Genomic DNA, 15,013 nt, shown 5'->3' with positions numbered 1-15,013 from the left:
TGAACTCACGGTCATCGTCTGTGTGCAGTTTGGCTTTCAGCTTCTCCATTTTTCTCTCGTCTCGCAGCAGTGTCCTGTCTTTCTTTAGCGTACCCATCCCATCCTCTTTCTTCTCCTCCACGGTCTCCTGGATCAGAGAGTACTCCTCATAGTTTGTGATGCCTGGAATCAAATGGATGAGGACAAAATATGCTCCAGGAGTCAGGTACAAAAGCAATTCAATTTTCAAAGGTTTTTTAAACACTGTGTGACACTGACATACATACATACATACATACATACATACATACATACTACTTTTACACATTGTACTGTCTTATATCTTAAACAGTCAAAAAACGATTTAAGGATGGAGAAAAGGACTAGTAAAAGTAACTATGTACCTATTCTACTGCATATAGTCACAAGCAGCTCTCCCACTGTTTTGGAGTCGTCCACCATGATGGTTTTAACGGCCCCATCCAACATTTTGATTTTCTGGGGCTTTTGCTTCTTCTTGTATTCAAGGATATCCTGCTCAAAGACAAAAGGTAGAGAAAAGAGAACAGAGAACAAAAAAAGGGAGAGTCAAAAGGAGGAAAGAAATGTAGGAATTGAATGTATGGGAGAGAGAGGGAGAGAGAAACCCGCTGAGAAAATGATCAAATGCATCCAGGTTTCGTGGAGAGAGGGGAGAATACAGGCCAGAAAACCTTATTTAACGGCTGCCTATCACAGACCGCTGCTCCCTTCCAATCACAACAATGAGGAGAGATTTGGTTCAGAATAATTGGTCACAGTCACGCCTCCTACCTGGGTTGCCTTTGGTGGATTTGAAGAGGAGAAACCATTTAGTGCTGCAAAATCAAACCCCCATGTGTACTGAGAGGGAGCGCTACATGGCAACCAGAGTCGGCCGGGCCTTCGGCAGCAGGGATCAGAGACTGCCAATGGATCTACAGATGGCCGGAGCAATTCTTTAAAGTCACACTGAAAGTCTTCCTTTGATGTTCTCGTTTTTCTTGATATCCAATTTTATCCCATGCTTTCTCATTCTGCTTTACTCTTTTCGGACTCCCGTTTTTGAATTAGGCATAAATTATATTGTACAATGTCTTTATTCCCAGTTGTTTTTAGTGTGCCTTTAATTTTAATTTTTTTTAAAGTATTTTTTAATTAATGAAATTGTTGATATTTTCTCCACCATAAAGTGATCGGTATTTGGAGTTTGGTAGTTACTAAAATAACAACTATTGCTCACTCTAACCTTTGCCACACACAGCTCAGGGTAATGGTCAGTTTGTTTAAGTGTGAGTGAGTGAGTGAGTGAGTGAGTGAGTGAGTGAGTGAGTGAGTGAGTGAGTGTTTACCCCACTGCGGAGCATGTAGTAGTCCAGTGTCCTTCCAGACTCCAGCCAGATGCCTTTTCTGGGGTCTTCATCAGACAGAAACAGGCCGTAGTCTGAAGCTAGAGCAGTGACAAGAAACATCAGCATTATCAAGTTATCCTTATGCGAGGATCAGAGGATAATACCGACCAAACAGACGTGAGACATCGGAAACAACAATTGTTCCTTTCACACCATTCACCTAGTTACGACGTGTTCTGCGACGCTGGTCAACAGAGCACTCTTCATGCACATCTGTGAACATGACGCAAATGGGGATGATGATGTTGGGTGGAACAGTAATGTTGGACCCTGCCACCTCCTTCTGATCACCTATATACGTTACGCAAGTCGTGAAAGACGGCACGCTATTTTGCCTGTCTCGGTCAGGACACATTAAGAATTTATGTCTCTAGACATGAACACAAAAATATCATAGTGATATCTACTGATCCCAGTCTTAGTTTATCAGACAATATTGCGTGTTACACAAGACAGAAAAGAAAAAAGGGAATCTGAGAGTCATGACAAGCACTTAAAAAGCTGTTTCAAATGAGAACTTTTACTATTTTTACTCCTCTCAAATCTTTATTAAAATGTTTGTTTTATGGTTCAAGTATGTACCCTAGTTTGTGAGCCCCTTAACATCCATCCTCCAGGTAGTCAAATTGTAGTATTAATCTGGTGAAATAGATTCAGCTTGAACAATTTAGATTTTTGTAATCAATTACCTACACAGTCATAGGAATAATATCAAACATATTTTTTACAATTCAAAACTCCTGACTAATCATTGCGCAACCACACAGCGTTTCACAAGCAGATGTGTGTAAACACCAGTGATCTAACATCTAACTTGCAAACTGAGCTCTCCAATCAGATCTTAGATTCTATGGCTGTCACCTGTATTATTCCTTTGCATCCCAGTTTCTTTTACAGTTTACATCCCATACAGTGACAAAAATAATAAAAAAATCACTCTCACCCTGTCCAGTCTGAGCCTCAGGGACCCTCTCTCGGATTATCCTACAGGCATCATAGACAGCTGTGGAGGGCTCAAACTGCATCGTCTTCACGACGTTGCACTGGCGAACGCAGATTTTCAGTGACAACACCACCATTTTGGCAGGCGGTGTGGGTGGGGGCTGCTACTACACCTGCGCAAAACAAAGAAAGAGAGGGGAAAGACGAGAGCAGAAGAGGTTGAGCTTATAGCTTGACATGACGCACCAGGAGGTCCAAAACCTGAGCACAGTGATGAAGTTTATTGACTGATGAGTGAGCCAGATGCTGGAGGAAAGGAATGCCTTTTCTGTTGCAATAGAAAGGGCGCATACAGTTTGCACTCATTCCGGTACACATTTCTCTTGCAAATGGGATAATTGTGATTTTGGAATTTACTAAAAGTTGCATGAATTCATAGTGACATATGCTTAATAAAACGGGTAACATCTTTTCTAAAATTTTTCCCAATAAGCAAAAGCAAAGCCATTTTCACTTCACGCATCTGTGCTTTCTTGTAGAAAAAGAAAAAAGCTCTTTCCCTTGCACTGTCATGAACAATGAAATTTTATGAATGTGAAGAAAGTTCTAATTGGTGTACAGCGAGGCCATTGTTGTGCTTCAGAAAACAAAAAGAGCCAACAACAAATGTATCACTGTTTGAAAACAGCCCATCTGGTCCCTGCTGGGGAAAAAGAAAGGTCTCTGGGTAAGAGACTTTAAAAAAGGTAGGGGGAAAAAATAAGGCAACAAAGCTTTCCACAACAACTGGAGCTGGAGAGACATCTTTTTCATGTCAGATGTGTTATTTTAAAAGTGCAATGTTTAAGTTGTGTCTCTTTGCCAGAGACAAATACAGAAACAGCAAGCAGTTTCTGAAGATAAAGTCAGTATGGGTCTACACTGTTAAACTAACAGCAAGCTCCATATTCTCTTACCACATATAAAGTTAACCAAAAAAAATATCCTAAACAACATGCTGTGGGAAAAAACACCAACCGAGCTGTCAGCCTGCTACCTCATCTGTTCGTGGTTACGTAATTGTCTCTGTCTCACAGCATAAAAAGAATACAGAGAATCTGAATCTTGAATTTGCAGCTCTCCTCTGCTTTATCGAGATTTATTTTGAGAACATAACTTTACTGTTTGGATTGACTCTCGTCACTCTCATAGCGTTGTTTTCACCTGCAGCAGGCAGCTGTTGATAGTGACGTAGCTGTAAACACCCACTGTACACTACCTGCTCAGCACCAAACAGCAGACAGACACAGTTGGCGACATGAACATAGTGGAGCATTTAGTAGCTAAAGAACCAGATATTTCACTCAGGAGTTGGTGGACACCAAAAACAGACTTAAGAAAAACTGTTTGCTAAAAAGTTCGCCATATCAGCATAAGAAAAAAAAATAAGGTGATTGTATCTCAATTTTGGGTTCACTATTTATTTCCACAGCCCCGAAGTGGCCAAAAGAAAAACCAGTCAGTTATTGCAGGTTTAAAAATGAATAAAAAGTACACCAAAACACAAAGATTAAGATTTGACACAGCTGTGATTCACAGTGATGAAATGCAGGAAGAAGAAGGACGAGAGAGCCGTGACCTCCCTAACAGAGCCCCCGCTGTCTGGGACCAATGGGAACACAGGGCTCCTCTGTGCCAGGGGGTCAAAGGTGAGAGGTCAGTCCAGGCCTTGGCTGCAGCACACAGACGGCCCCTCATCCGCTCCGCTAGCTCCTGACCCCGACTCAAACGTTCAGAATCTGGTTCCTATGTGAGATGTGTTCACATACAGGGGTGAAGGTGTTTGTCTGGCTCACAATGTTGACACTCCTCAGCAGTATCCTGAAGCTAACTGTGCTGACAATACAACTAGACATTCTTTAAGCATGTACAGTGCGTCGCCAAACGAGGTTAGCATAGTTGAATATAATATTAACAGACCTATCAACATTTTAGGCAGCCTTTTAAAGATGCCACCGAAGATTACGTCCACAAACCTCCTTTTGATAGCGAGTGGACCAAAGCCAAGTGCTTTGTTACAATCGCTCACACGGTCAGAACCTGGCTGAGCTTTAAGGACAAATACCATCCTAAAACAGATATGAAACGTTATTCAGACAATGCTCAAACTAACCTCTCAGAACGAAAAAAAGTCTCTCAAGGGACGGATCATGTCAAATAAAACTCTCAGTGACGCTCTTAAAAGACCAAAGCACAAGGGCTAGTTCAGTAAATGAAAGCATCAAAAGGGACTTTGTGGACAAGGCTGAGGATGATTTACAAGAGTATGACCACATTTTTGAAACACTCCAAATCCTGTATTGTATGAATCCACAAAGCATCACCATCTAGTTCAGAGTCAAGGCTATTCCTTGTTTTTTTCTCTCCGTCTCTGTTTTGATTAGGTCACAGACTGGAGCCTCAGCAGTCTGGGTATTTTTTTTTAACCTTGGGTGCTATTTGTTTGTTTGCACAAACATACAGTACAAAACCACAGAAATAACATGATACTCCTTGGTTAGACTGTAATAGCAACTGCATCAGCCTCTACAAGCCTGAAAATTGTCAAACAGCAGGAAGAAGTAAAGAGATAAGAGGAAGCAATGATGGAAGAGCATGATAAATAATATGATGAAATTGTTATCAGTGGAACCACCAGCAGGCTCAGCAGGACTACAGAGTATGATCGTAGAGAAAGCTATTTAGGGTTTGTGTGACTACAAACACAGAAATCACTTTTCGATTTTAATGTTTAATGTTAATTCAAAATCATTAACGTGACTTACACTGCCGCAATCCACCGTACCCTGAGCCGCCTTTTCATTTCACTGTAATTGTATTTGTAATGTGAAACCAGCAGGTCTACAATGCTAAAGTTACATTACTATATAGACATTGCTTTCTTTTTCATGACAGGATCAGGATTTGTGTGTTTGATAGGCTGATATCACGTTTTGGCCATAATGCTGTCAATCATTGATGCCATAAATATTGAGCATTCACAAAATGGGGGATGGACACAGCACAGTTTGCACAGTGGTGCCAACGACTACTTGTGGGCCCAAGAGAAATTACTTTTTTCCCCTAAACTTTGCAAGTTTAGGGGAAAAAAACAAAAAAAAACAAAAAAACTTCATCAGCTCACACAAATTCTTTTCAGCTTTAGATGTAATATGAAATTTGATATATCCTTCCTTCCTATCCTAACCATCTTGAACCCTGATATGAATTCTTATTTCTTTCACAGCACACAAACAATACACATGTACAATAGGGACTGGTTTGTTTCATAAACAAACACACTTGAAAACATCTTCAACTTGTTTGACCTCAAACTGAACACCTGATAAAATACAAATCACATGAAACAAAACAAATTATGGAGCTTGACCATAAGCACGACACTCCAATAAAAAAAATGTGTAAGGTAAATCTCTCCTTGATCCTGCCTCAGGACAGAGTCTCCATCTAAGCTGGATTACCACCAAACCATCCTACATTTTCCCTTCCCTGCGATGAGAAAGGATTTGTGATTGTGATCAAACGTGATTGTAAAGCCCCCAAAACACTTGAGTACAACCAACTCATGAGGTTGCTACAAAATTCAGTGTGGGAATATGGCTTCAGTGTGCATACAGCAGTAACAAACCCATTTTAGTAATCATGTATGCAATTTAACTGACACAATGTAACAGGCTCTCTCAATTAGGCAAAATGTAATCCCAATGTTTGTGTAAAGACGTGCCGGAAGTGTGAGACAATCACAATAAGTGCATATTCGTATATAGAAACTCCAGTACTTTTAGGGCATGCTTTAAAAGCATATTTTTCTGAACAGTGTCTGTAAGGATACAGGGTATTTAACAGATGTGTACCATCTCATCAATATAAGCATATCCATTTAAAAAATATCTGTTTAGGATCCTTTGTAATCATTGAAGAAAACCATGAATGTATTACAAGATTTCATAGCAAGCCATCCAATAGTTGTTGAGAAGTATAAGCCTGGACCAAAGCTGTGGCATTTTTTGCCATGTCACTAGCTAAATGGAAAAATGTCTTCAACTTAATAACTCAATATATAAAAAAATTGGCAAAATTATCCAATCACGGGTTTGGCAATCTATGGTCTAAAACAGCCTATTAAGGTCAATCAAGACAATAAATAAATTGATAAAATTACAGATGCACAACAAGTTTTATCAGTAGAATTTGTTTTTGTACAAAGCAAAAGGAAAAAACAAAGTAAGAAGTAGTAAGAAGCTGAGCTGCATCTTCAGTAATGACTACAGCAGTGCAGTCTCACCTAGAGCAACTTGCTACATCACTCTTGTCGTCATCTCTCTCCATGCTGATGCAGGCCCATCTGTTTGCCTGTGTGCTTTATTTGCCTGCTGTATCCGACTGTGCGACTCATCCACCTGCAGCACCAGGGTGCCCTCAGACTTAAGCTTGCCTACCTTTACTCCTCACTCCTGATGCAACAACAGTGCAGCTGTGATATCCTCCACAACATCAAGAACCTTTTCCAAACTAATGCAATTTTTACAAGTGCGAAATTGAACAAAAGTAAACCCTTAGAGGCTGAGAAAAATGACTCGCTGGCCTCACACACACACTGAACTACCAATGCATGGGAAAGTAACACACACAAATCCATAATCATCAATACGCTGTGAGCTCCCACACTGTAATACATAAGCACAAAGCATACCTCCTCCTCCTGACAGTTACACCTACACTCCTTTGATCTACTGCAGGCTCACATAACAAAAGAATATTCAACCGTAGCACTCTGCTGTCTACACCATTGACAGCAGAAGCTCATTCAGGGCCAACTGAATCATAGCAACTGGCCTTTTGTTAAATTATTTACAGGTATTTTCAGGAAGTATACAGGAATAAGCTCGATCCTCCAGTCACATGATGGCAACTGAGCCATCTCCATGCTGATGAGATATGGTTGAGAGCTTGTGAAAAATCAAGCAAGTGGGCACTGACTTAAGAATTATTAGCCATGTTAGACGCATGGCTCTATGGAGTGTCAGTCCACTACTTTGGCTCAGACTGAAATATCTTTACGACTTTTGGATGGATTGCCGTAAAAAAAAACAGAAACTCATGGTCACCCGAGGGTGAATCTTTACCACTTTGGTGATCCTCTGACTTTTCCCCCCCTAGTGCTGCCATGTGAATTGGTATTTAATGTATTGGGTGGATTGCCTTGACATTGGGTAACCTACAAACATTCATGGTCCCCAGAGGTTTAACTGTAATAAATCTGATCCTCTGACCTTTTACTTAGCGCCATGATCTGATATAAATTTCTATACCCCCCATCATCCTCAGCTGTATTTTGAGTTTAGTGCCAATTAGCAAAGCTTAGCATGCTAACACGCTAAACTAAGATGGTGAACTAGATTAACATTATACCTGCTAATCATTAATAGGCCAGCATTGTCATTTAGACTATGGTGGCATTAGCATTTATCTCAAAGCAAACCTGTGCCGACGTAGAGCCTATAGACTCAGGTCGGGTCTGTTTTTGGTCAAACTCCTATTTTTAAGTCAAAATTATCTTTCACATGTTCCTCAAAAGACAAAAAAAACTTGATCAAGAGTCCAAAACCACAGTTCGGCACATGTAAAGCCAGCACCAACTTTCACTACAGCAAAAAGAAAGCATAGCTAGCAATCATGGAAAGAGTCAGCTGCTGTCAAGCAGCAAAGCCCTGTAGGTACTTTTTAGCCTTGTATCATATTGACCCCGCAAAGACATCATGCACTGAACATGTCCATCTAGCCGTTGCTAGAGACATTGTGTTGGTGAGGTCACTAGGAAAGTTGATACTGCACTACACTTCAAAAACAGAGTGGCCTGGAGCAAAAGTGAAGGCAACCTGGATGTGTCATTTTGCAGGTCACTGAAGAAAAGCGGCACCCAGATCAAACCACAGAAACGTGACTGCTGCAGACAGCCTCGATAAGGAGATCCAGTTTTGTCTTCTCTTTCTACTATGGAGGATTTGCACAGACATACACACATTTCTCACATAGAGATTTACTGATTTTTGATCATAGGCTGGATATCTTAACAGTAAACATGAAGCATATAGGAAATAACTTACTAATGAATACTGAATAGATTTTTAAAGGGAAACAACTGAATACTGTGTGAGGTCCTGATTTTACTGGGAATTATGTTGATATGTACTGAATGTAATCTTTAAAGTTTTACTTAATACTAAACTGAATAAAATAAGATAATAAGAATACATTAGATCAGTTTCACAACTTGTTGGTTCATTTATATAATTTACATAATTCATTTGTATGATTATATCATTAAATAGAAATTAATGGTGTAACACCGCTAATAAGCTACAATAGTTCCTCTGGCTCTCCGCGCCCTTAAAATTCAGCACTGTTATGACTGCTTGCTATTGGTCAAATTTTGCACTGCATTTTAAATGATAGTGTGAATAAGCCTTAATTGAGCATCTCTCTAGGTACAGTGTACAGTCTGTTCATTATCTAAAGACGCAGCAAGACAGTCCCTTGTTTTTAGGATGAGGCTGTAGCTCCACATTCTGCCAGGGAAAACTGTGAAATGCACATCCAAGAGATCAAATTTTGACAGATGTCAAACAATGTGAGCTGCTTGTGTAGTTTGTGTTAAGCGTAGTGTTTCGGTCAGTAACTCAGAGATATGGGGTTTGACATCAATACAGTAAATACAGACATCACACCAGGAGGAGGATAGAGGCTGTGCACAGAGAACACCAAAGAGTGAGAGGAAAGCAGGTTAAATTTTGCCACTGTGTTCGCACAGATTTCGATTTCATTTTGAAAAAAAAACAACAAAAAAAACAATTTCCGGCCTAAGAGTCAGACAAAGGATCATGAGATAAAGGAAAATGAGACTGAGCACTGGAACATGTAGCTATTGTTCAATAGATCAATGAGGCAGAGCAGTGCCCGCTGGGAATGCCCAGGCCCTATTACAGTAACATGGCCTCTAATCCAATAATAGAGCAGCCCACAAGTGAAACAGGCCAATCCTAGAGGAGTTCTGGACCAGGCAACACATCAAATATTTGGCCAGAGCATGTCGACAGCCTAGTTTCGACATCATGGTCTAACAGAAGCATGATAATTATTCCATCTGCTTTCTTTCGTTTACCTCTGATTAGCATTTCTGTGTTTAAACTGACTGAAGTCAAATAAAAAACAATGTGTCTGCTACATCTACATATTTGCTCTGTACATCATGTGTCCTGTGTTCTTCGAGAGAACATGATCAGAAACCAAAGGGGATACATTTCCAATTTTCTATTTTTTTTTGGTTTCATGATAGCTTTGTATTAATTTGATGGTATACCATTAGGTATCCATTTAAGTAGATGGAGACAGTTTCGATACAGGAAATCAAATCTTACAAAGCAATAACATCACGTCTGATTTCTTTTCTTCCACTTAATAAATAACTATTAATAATAACTTATAACAATAACTAAAAAACACAACATTATATTTAACTACAAAACAGGAAGACTAAACGTGATTTCAGTTGAACTTTAAGCTGGCAACATGTTACCTCCAGATATGTTGAATATGGTTCCTGACCTAATGCAATCCCACTTAGGCTTGCAATGGAAAATGGCACATGTGCAGCACAATACAACTTTATCATATGACAGTGGCTTTCACTCTGACACCACACATGGCCTCAGGAGATGCAGTGAGAATGATGGCTGCTGGAAACTCGGTCGTGTTGTTTTCAAAATGTATCTTACTAGAAACCCCATTTCAACAGCTAGAATAGATGATAAAACAGAGACCAAGATGCAAATGTAAATTAGATATGTCTGCTACCAAAAACTGTGTTTCCCGTGGGAGCACACTATGACAAGCTTTATTAAAATTATCCCTGACTAAAAAGTGCATGGGGGGGGGGGGACTAATTTGCTCCTGGAGCATGTTGCATATTATCATCCATCTATCGTATATGCACTGCTACAGAATAATAATTAGGCTGTGTAATGCACCACTTTGTCAGGCTTCATTGTTACCATCGTGACTGGGTCCAGATGAGTTATTATGAAGGAAATCTGTGTGACAGGACCTGGCTGCTCACAATGTAATCAATTTATACAGAATCATCACAATCAGTGGTTCTGCTCATGTGATCTAAAGAAATCTGTTGGACGCTGTCATGATGACTTCATATGTAGTTTGAGTTTCAAGTGTTTTGACCACTTTCTGTACAAACGGATGCGTATTTATATTGTGTCTTTAATATGCATTTGATGGCTACATACAAAAATATAATGGTGAAATACTGAGGCTAGCGCTGCCAAGTCAGCCTCCCCAGCAGTTGAGGATCCATGTAGAGAGGGATAGGCAGTATTTATAATACATGTATTTAAAATATGTATTTAATATACAAAATAGGATTTTGTATTTGACAGGGTTGATGAAAATGGCTTCATATTTTGTATCAAAATACTTTAGTGTTTTGAATTTTGAAGTTTAAAAATCTATGTGATGACATCATAAAAACGCTGCCTCTGATTGGTGTCTACTCATCAATTTGCCCAGTTGTAATTGTTGAGATCAGAACAGAAAAATGATCCAGACTTGAAGAAGGTCAAGGTGTGAGATGTGTAGGTTGCCAGCTTTCCAGGAATTTTTTGCATAAATTGCTGCAATTCTGTTTTGGTGTTCATTTTAATAGCCTAGCCTAAATGGTTTACCAATTAATGTAATGTTCTAGCTAACCTGGGTGGCAGCCCTCACAGTTAATGTTGGCTTGCTAAGTTCAACCTGCGTTAAAAAAACATTTCAGAGTTGAGAAAACTCTGTGTGTGTGTGTGTGTGTGTGTGTGTGTGTGTGTGTGTGTGTGTGTGTGTAAAATATATATCTCATTCTCGATCACTGGGATATGTGAATATTTGATCTGTTAACTGATTTATCGCATGACTCATTAGCAAGGAGAAAAGCTGTTGCTCTCAAACATAGTCTACTTAATCAACTGAGTCAGTGTACTGAAAGGATAGATTAATTAGCGCGATAGATAGAAGGTTTGAAAAAGTTAGTTCATGGTACCTTGGAAATGTATTTTAGTATTTTTGAAATACAAAAATACAGTAGTTTATTGTGGTACATGGCATGGCTCCTGTATTTTGTAATTAATTTTGATACACTTAAATCTTAAATATCTTTAAAAAAAAAATAAATAAATAACCTTTTGATTAATCTTCGCCCATCCCTGCATGTAGAAGACATGGACATAAAGGAGCAGCATTGTATGGCAGGGTAGAGTTAGTAAGCCCTATAATTATAGTTTCGTAAATAAAAATGTAAATAAAATGGTATTCGCTAACAACTAAATGGATGCTTACAAAAGAAAAACAGGAAAATACTTGGAAATGCAATGAAATATTAAGGTTTTATAACCTGATATTCATATTTTTCAACCGTATGTTTCACTTTTACAAGAAAAATTAAGAGTTTGATTTTGGCAAACAGTAACTAGCACCAACAACACCAAGTTGGCTGCAGGTGCTTGAATGGTAAGAGTAGAAAGGAGCCACAATCGTTACTCTAAACTCTGGTATCCTAGCATCTTTGCTCCCACATAGCAAATGTTTTTTTTTTTTTGATAAATGTAGGGAAGGTTTGCTAACTACAGGCTATGCAGCTTCTGAAGCAAAGCTAGTTTACTGCTGTAGGTACAGTAAACTGGCCATGCTAACGTTAGTAGTTTATTTTAGAACAGACAAACACACAGCTGAATCCATTCCTTACACTTATGTTCCTGTGCTGCTGTTTGCAGCAGTATGGTTCTTATTAGAGCCCCATCCACAGCTGACTGCTAGCTAACTTACTTTATTGCTATTCATGTCTATTGACCTTTCAAGTGTAATCAGTGTCTTCTCAACCGCAAAAGACAACCTCAAATATATACACAGGGTTATTCCATAATGAATCAGTTTCAACTCAGATCAGTTTTCTGGAGCAAGCCAACCGTTTCTTTTAAATAACCACAACTACAAATAACTCCCCCCCCCCCCCCCCCCCCCCCCATACACACACACACACTTTCGTAACTGCTTGTAGAGAGGGAGTTGGGAATGAGGGAGGGGCAAGGTGGCAGAAAAATTGGCATGGGGCCACTGAGGGGAGTAGAACAACAATTTCAAGTGCTTGACGACAATACAAACTGACTTCTTTTACTTATTTTTTGAGTCAGAAATATTGAGATAAATTAATTTGTTTCACTTGCCTGCCAGAGGGAATAAACACACTTACAGCTTTAAAATCAGGGTATACCTATCAATTAGAGTTGAACTGCTCTTCACTCTGCCACAAGACAAAGACACGGGGATACACACGCCTTCTCATCTCTACTTGAAAACATGTGAGAAATAAAGCCTTCTAGCAAAATTATCCACCTGGTTGGTGGTGGGGTGACAGACTGCACACACCTCATGAGTGACAGGATCCATTCGTGTGTGGGGTCTTTTGCATGTGCACATTTGTATGCATGGTTCAGGCAGGCAATGCATCTCTGTCGGCAGCAGCACCGACACAGGTGTCGAGTTCCATGCAGAGGAGAAGCAAACAGTCGGCCAACACACACAAATCCAACATAATAGCTTATTTGTAATGCCTCATTCAGCATGATTCAGCAGAGTCACACATAACGTCGCCATTTAGTGTTATAACCTTGTTTGTGTTCTTTATGATGCCATAAAAAAGAACAAAAGTTGCTAGAAAAGGTGTTCTGAGCAGATCCTCCTTCCTGCCTCTTTGTAGTTCTAAGTGTTTCCAAGTTGAAAGAAAACCATGACAGGGATGGACCTGCAGTCAGTTCAGCCTCTCAAACAGAAGAGGGAATGGATATGAAATGTAAAGCCAAACCACATTCACCAATCCATTCTTTGGCACACCAAATATGACCTTTGATAATAACATACTTAATATTACTGTGACTACAATATCGCTAATTGAGGATGTGTTCAAATACAGGTTTGCTATGGTTACAGAGGCTGGCTGTGGCCTGACTAATATCTGATCTGTGTTACAGGGCATGGAAATAAAAAAACAATAGAGTTCAACTGATATTTGCCGTTTAAAATATTTGTTTGCATTTGTAGTTCCTAAAAGCAGAGTGAACAAGCTTTCGCAACATTTTACAGACTGACGCAGCTGTGTAGTGCTATCAGTCCATGAATGGGTTTCCCATGCCTACAAACCTTGATGAAGGAATGACTAAATAATCAACAAATGAATCAATGTCTTAGATGACATTAAAGAGGGACCTACATACTTTCATAGGTAGATGAAACTGACTGTCAAAGCAGGTTGATTAATGCCAAACCAGTCAGTCATTCAAAAGAGAGCATAAGCAGTAATGCAGAAAACTGAAACCCTGAGAGTTATTTCCAAGGACGGTTAAAATCAAGGGACTTGGCTGAAGACATCTGAAGATGTTTTGCCTCTCATCCAAGGGGCTTCTTCAGTTGAGTGACTTGTAGGGAATCCTAGCCATTTAGCCTCCACTGGGTCGTTATCAAGGGGACAGATACCGCTTGGTTCATTAGTGCTCCTGGCCGTTGGAGTGAACTGAAGAAGCACCTTGGATGAGATGCAAAACGTCTTCAAGTATCTTTAGCCAAGTTCACCTGCCCCTGGTTTTAACCTTCCTTGGATAACTACGACCTGGATGACAACCTAAAAGGTGATCATTTCTAATAATAAATTTTTTTATACAGGGATTTCTCCTACCAACTGTAATTAACAACATCACATTTTCTTCCAAACTTGTTGCCTCAGCCCACAATGAAGGATCAAAACATCACACCCACATTATGCAAAGAGACCACGATCCCCATCACATTAAGGAGGTCTCACTGGTCTCTGCATACTTTCCGAAAGTAAACCTGCAGTCAGCTTCAAGAGGTTAACAATCCACACGCAAACCTTCACTTCTGCCTGAAGCCAAGATGACCCTCAATGTTAGAGTCTCTCCCCCCCACCCCCCCGCAACAGAGTCACATGTTCGACTTGAGTGCTGATAATGTGGAATGTGTAAACTATTAAAACCAACTTGGGCTGTAATAAATCCACGTCAAGTCAGTTTCACCTCAGTACTTGCAAGCTGCAAGATGCTGACATGGGTGCACTTTGCAGCAGAAATGCATTACAGATGTAAATCTGTGTTCAGAAAAAGAAAAAGGACCACATATAGGACAATACACTGCAGATAAATGCATCATTTCTTTCCGACATACAGAGCTCACTTGCCAGCACTGTCCTTGCACTCACTGCTTTCTGAACACTTCTTAGGAAGGCCGAGTAACATCTACCAGTGAAACAGAAATGCAAGAGTCACCAAACCAGATATACACAACCTGCCCGTTATATCTTACACACACACTCAACATGACTCACGGCATATGTCAGCGCTTCCCAGCATTGCAGGGTCTGAGGAGACAGGCAGCGGTGAACCACTATCTGTGAGCATGTGCTTAATGTTTATACGAGCATCTTGCTATTCGTCACCATTTGGATTCCCGTTTGAAAAAGATATACTTTTGAAGAGAGATTCCACGGGCTAGAGCTACATTTTTTTTTA

At 39.8% G+C, this 15,013-nt stretch overlaps 1 protein-coding gene across 4 annotated transcripts in view; it reads right to left on the bottom strand.

Annotated features, from left to right (window-relative positions):
• The window catches only part of tln2a (talin 2a), a 93,590-nt gene that overhangs the window by 49,590 nt on the left and 28,987 nt on the right, over positions 1–15,013 (bottom strand). For all 4 annotated transcript variants that reach the window (XM_046032593.1, XM_046032591.1, XM_046032592.1 and 1 more), the window contains 4 exons: positions 2,353–2,524; positions 1,350–1,447; positions 384–513; positions 10–162 (listed from right to left, as the gene is read on the bottom strand). In XM_046032593.1, coding sequence (XP_045888549.1) covers positions 10–162; positions 384–513; positions 1,350–1,447; positions 2,353–2,488 — 517 coding nt within the window. In that variant the 5' untranslated portion in view covers positions 2,489–2,524. The remainder of the gene's footprint in view (positions 1–9; positions 163–383; positions 514–1,349; positions 1,448–2,352; positions 2,525–15,013) is intronic.

The sequence above is a fragment of the Micropterus dolomieu genome, linkage group LG20, assembly GCF_021292245.1.
Source record: "Micropterus dolomieu isolate WLL.071019.BEF.003 ecotype Adirondacks linkage group LG20, ASM2129224v1, whole genome shotgun sequence".
Classification (NCBI taxonomy): domain Eukaryota; kingdom Metazoa; phylum Chordata; class Actinopteri; order Centrarchiformes; family Centrarchidae; genus Micropterus; species Micropterus dolomieu.
This window is presented reverse-complemented; position numbering and strand designations above follow the sequence as displayed.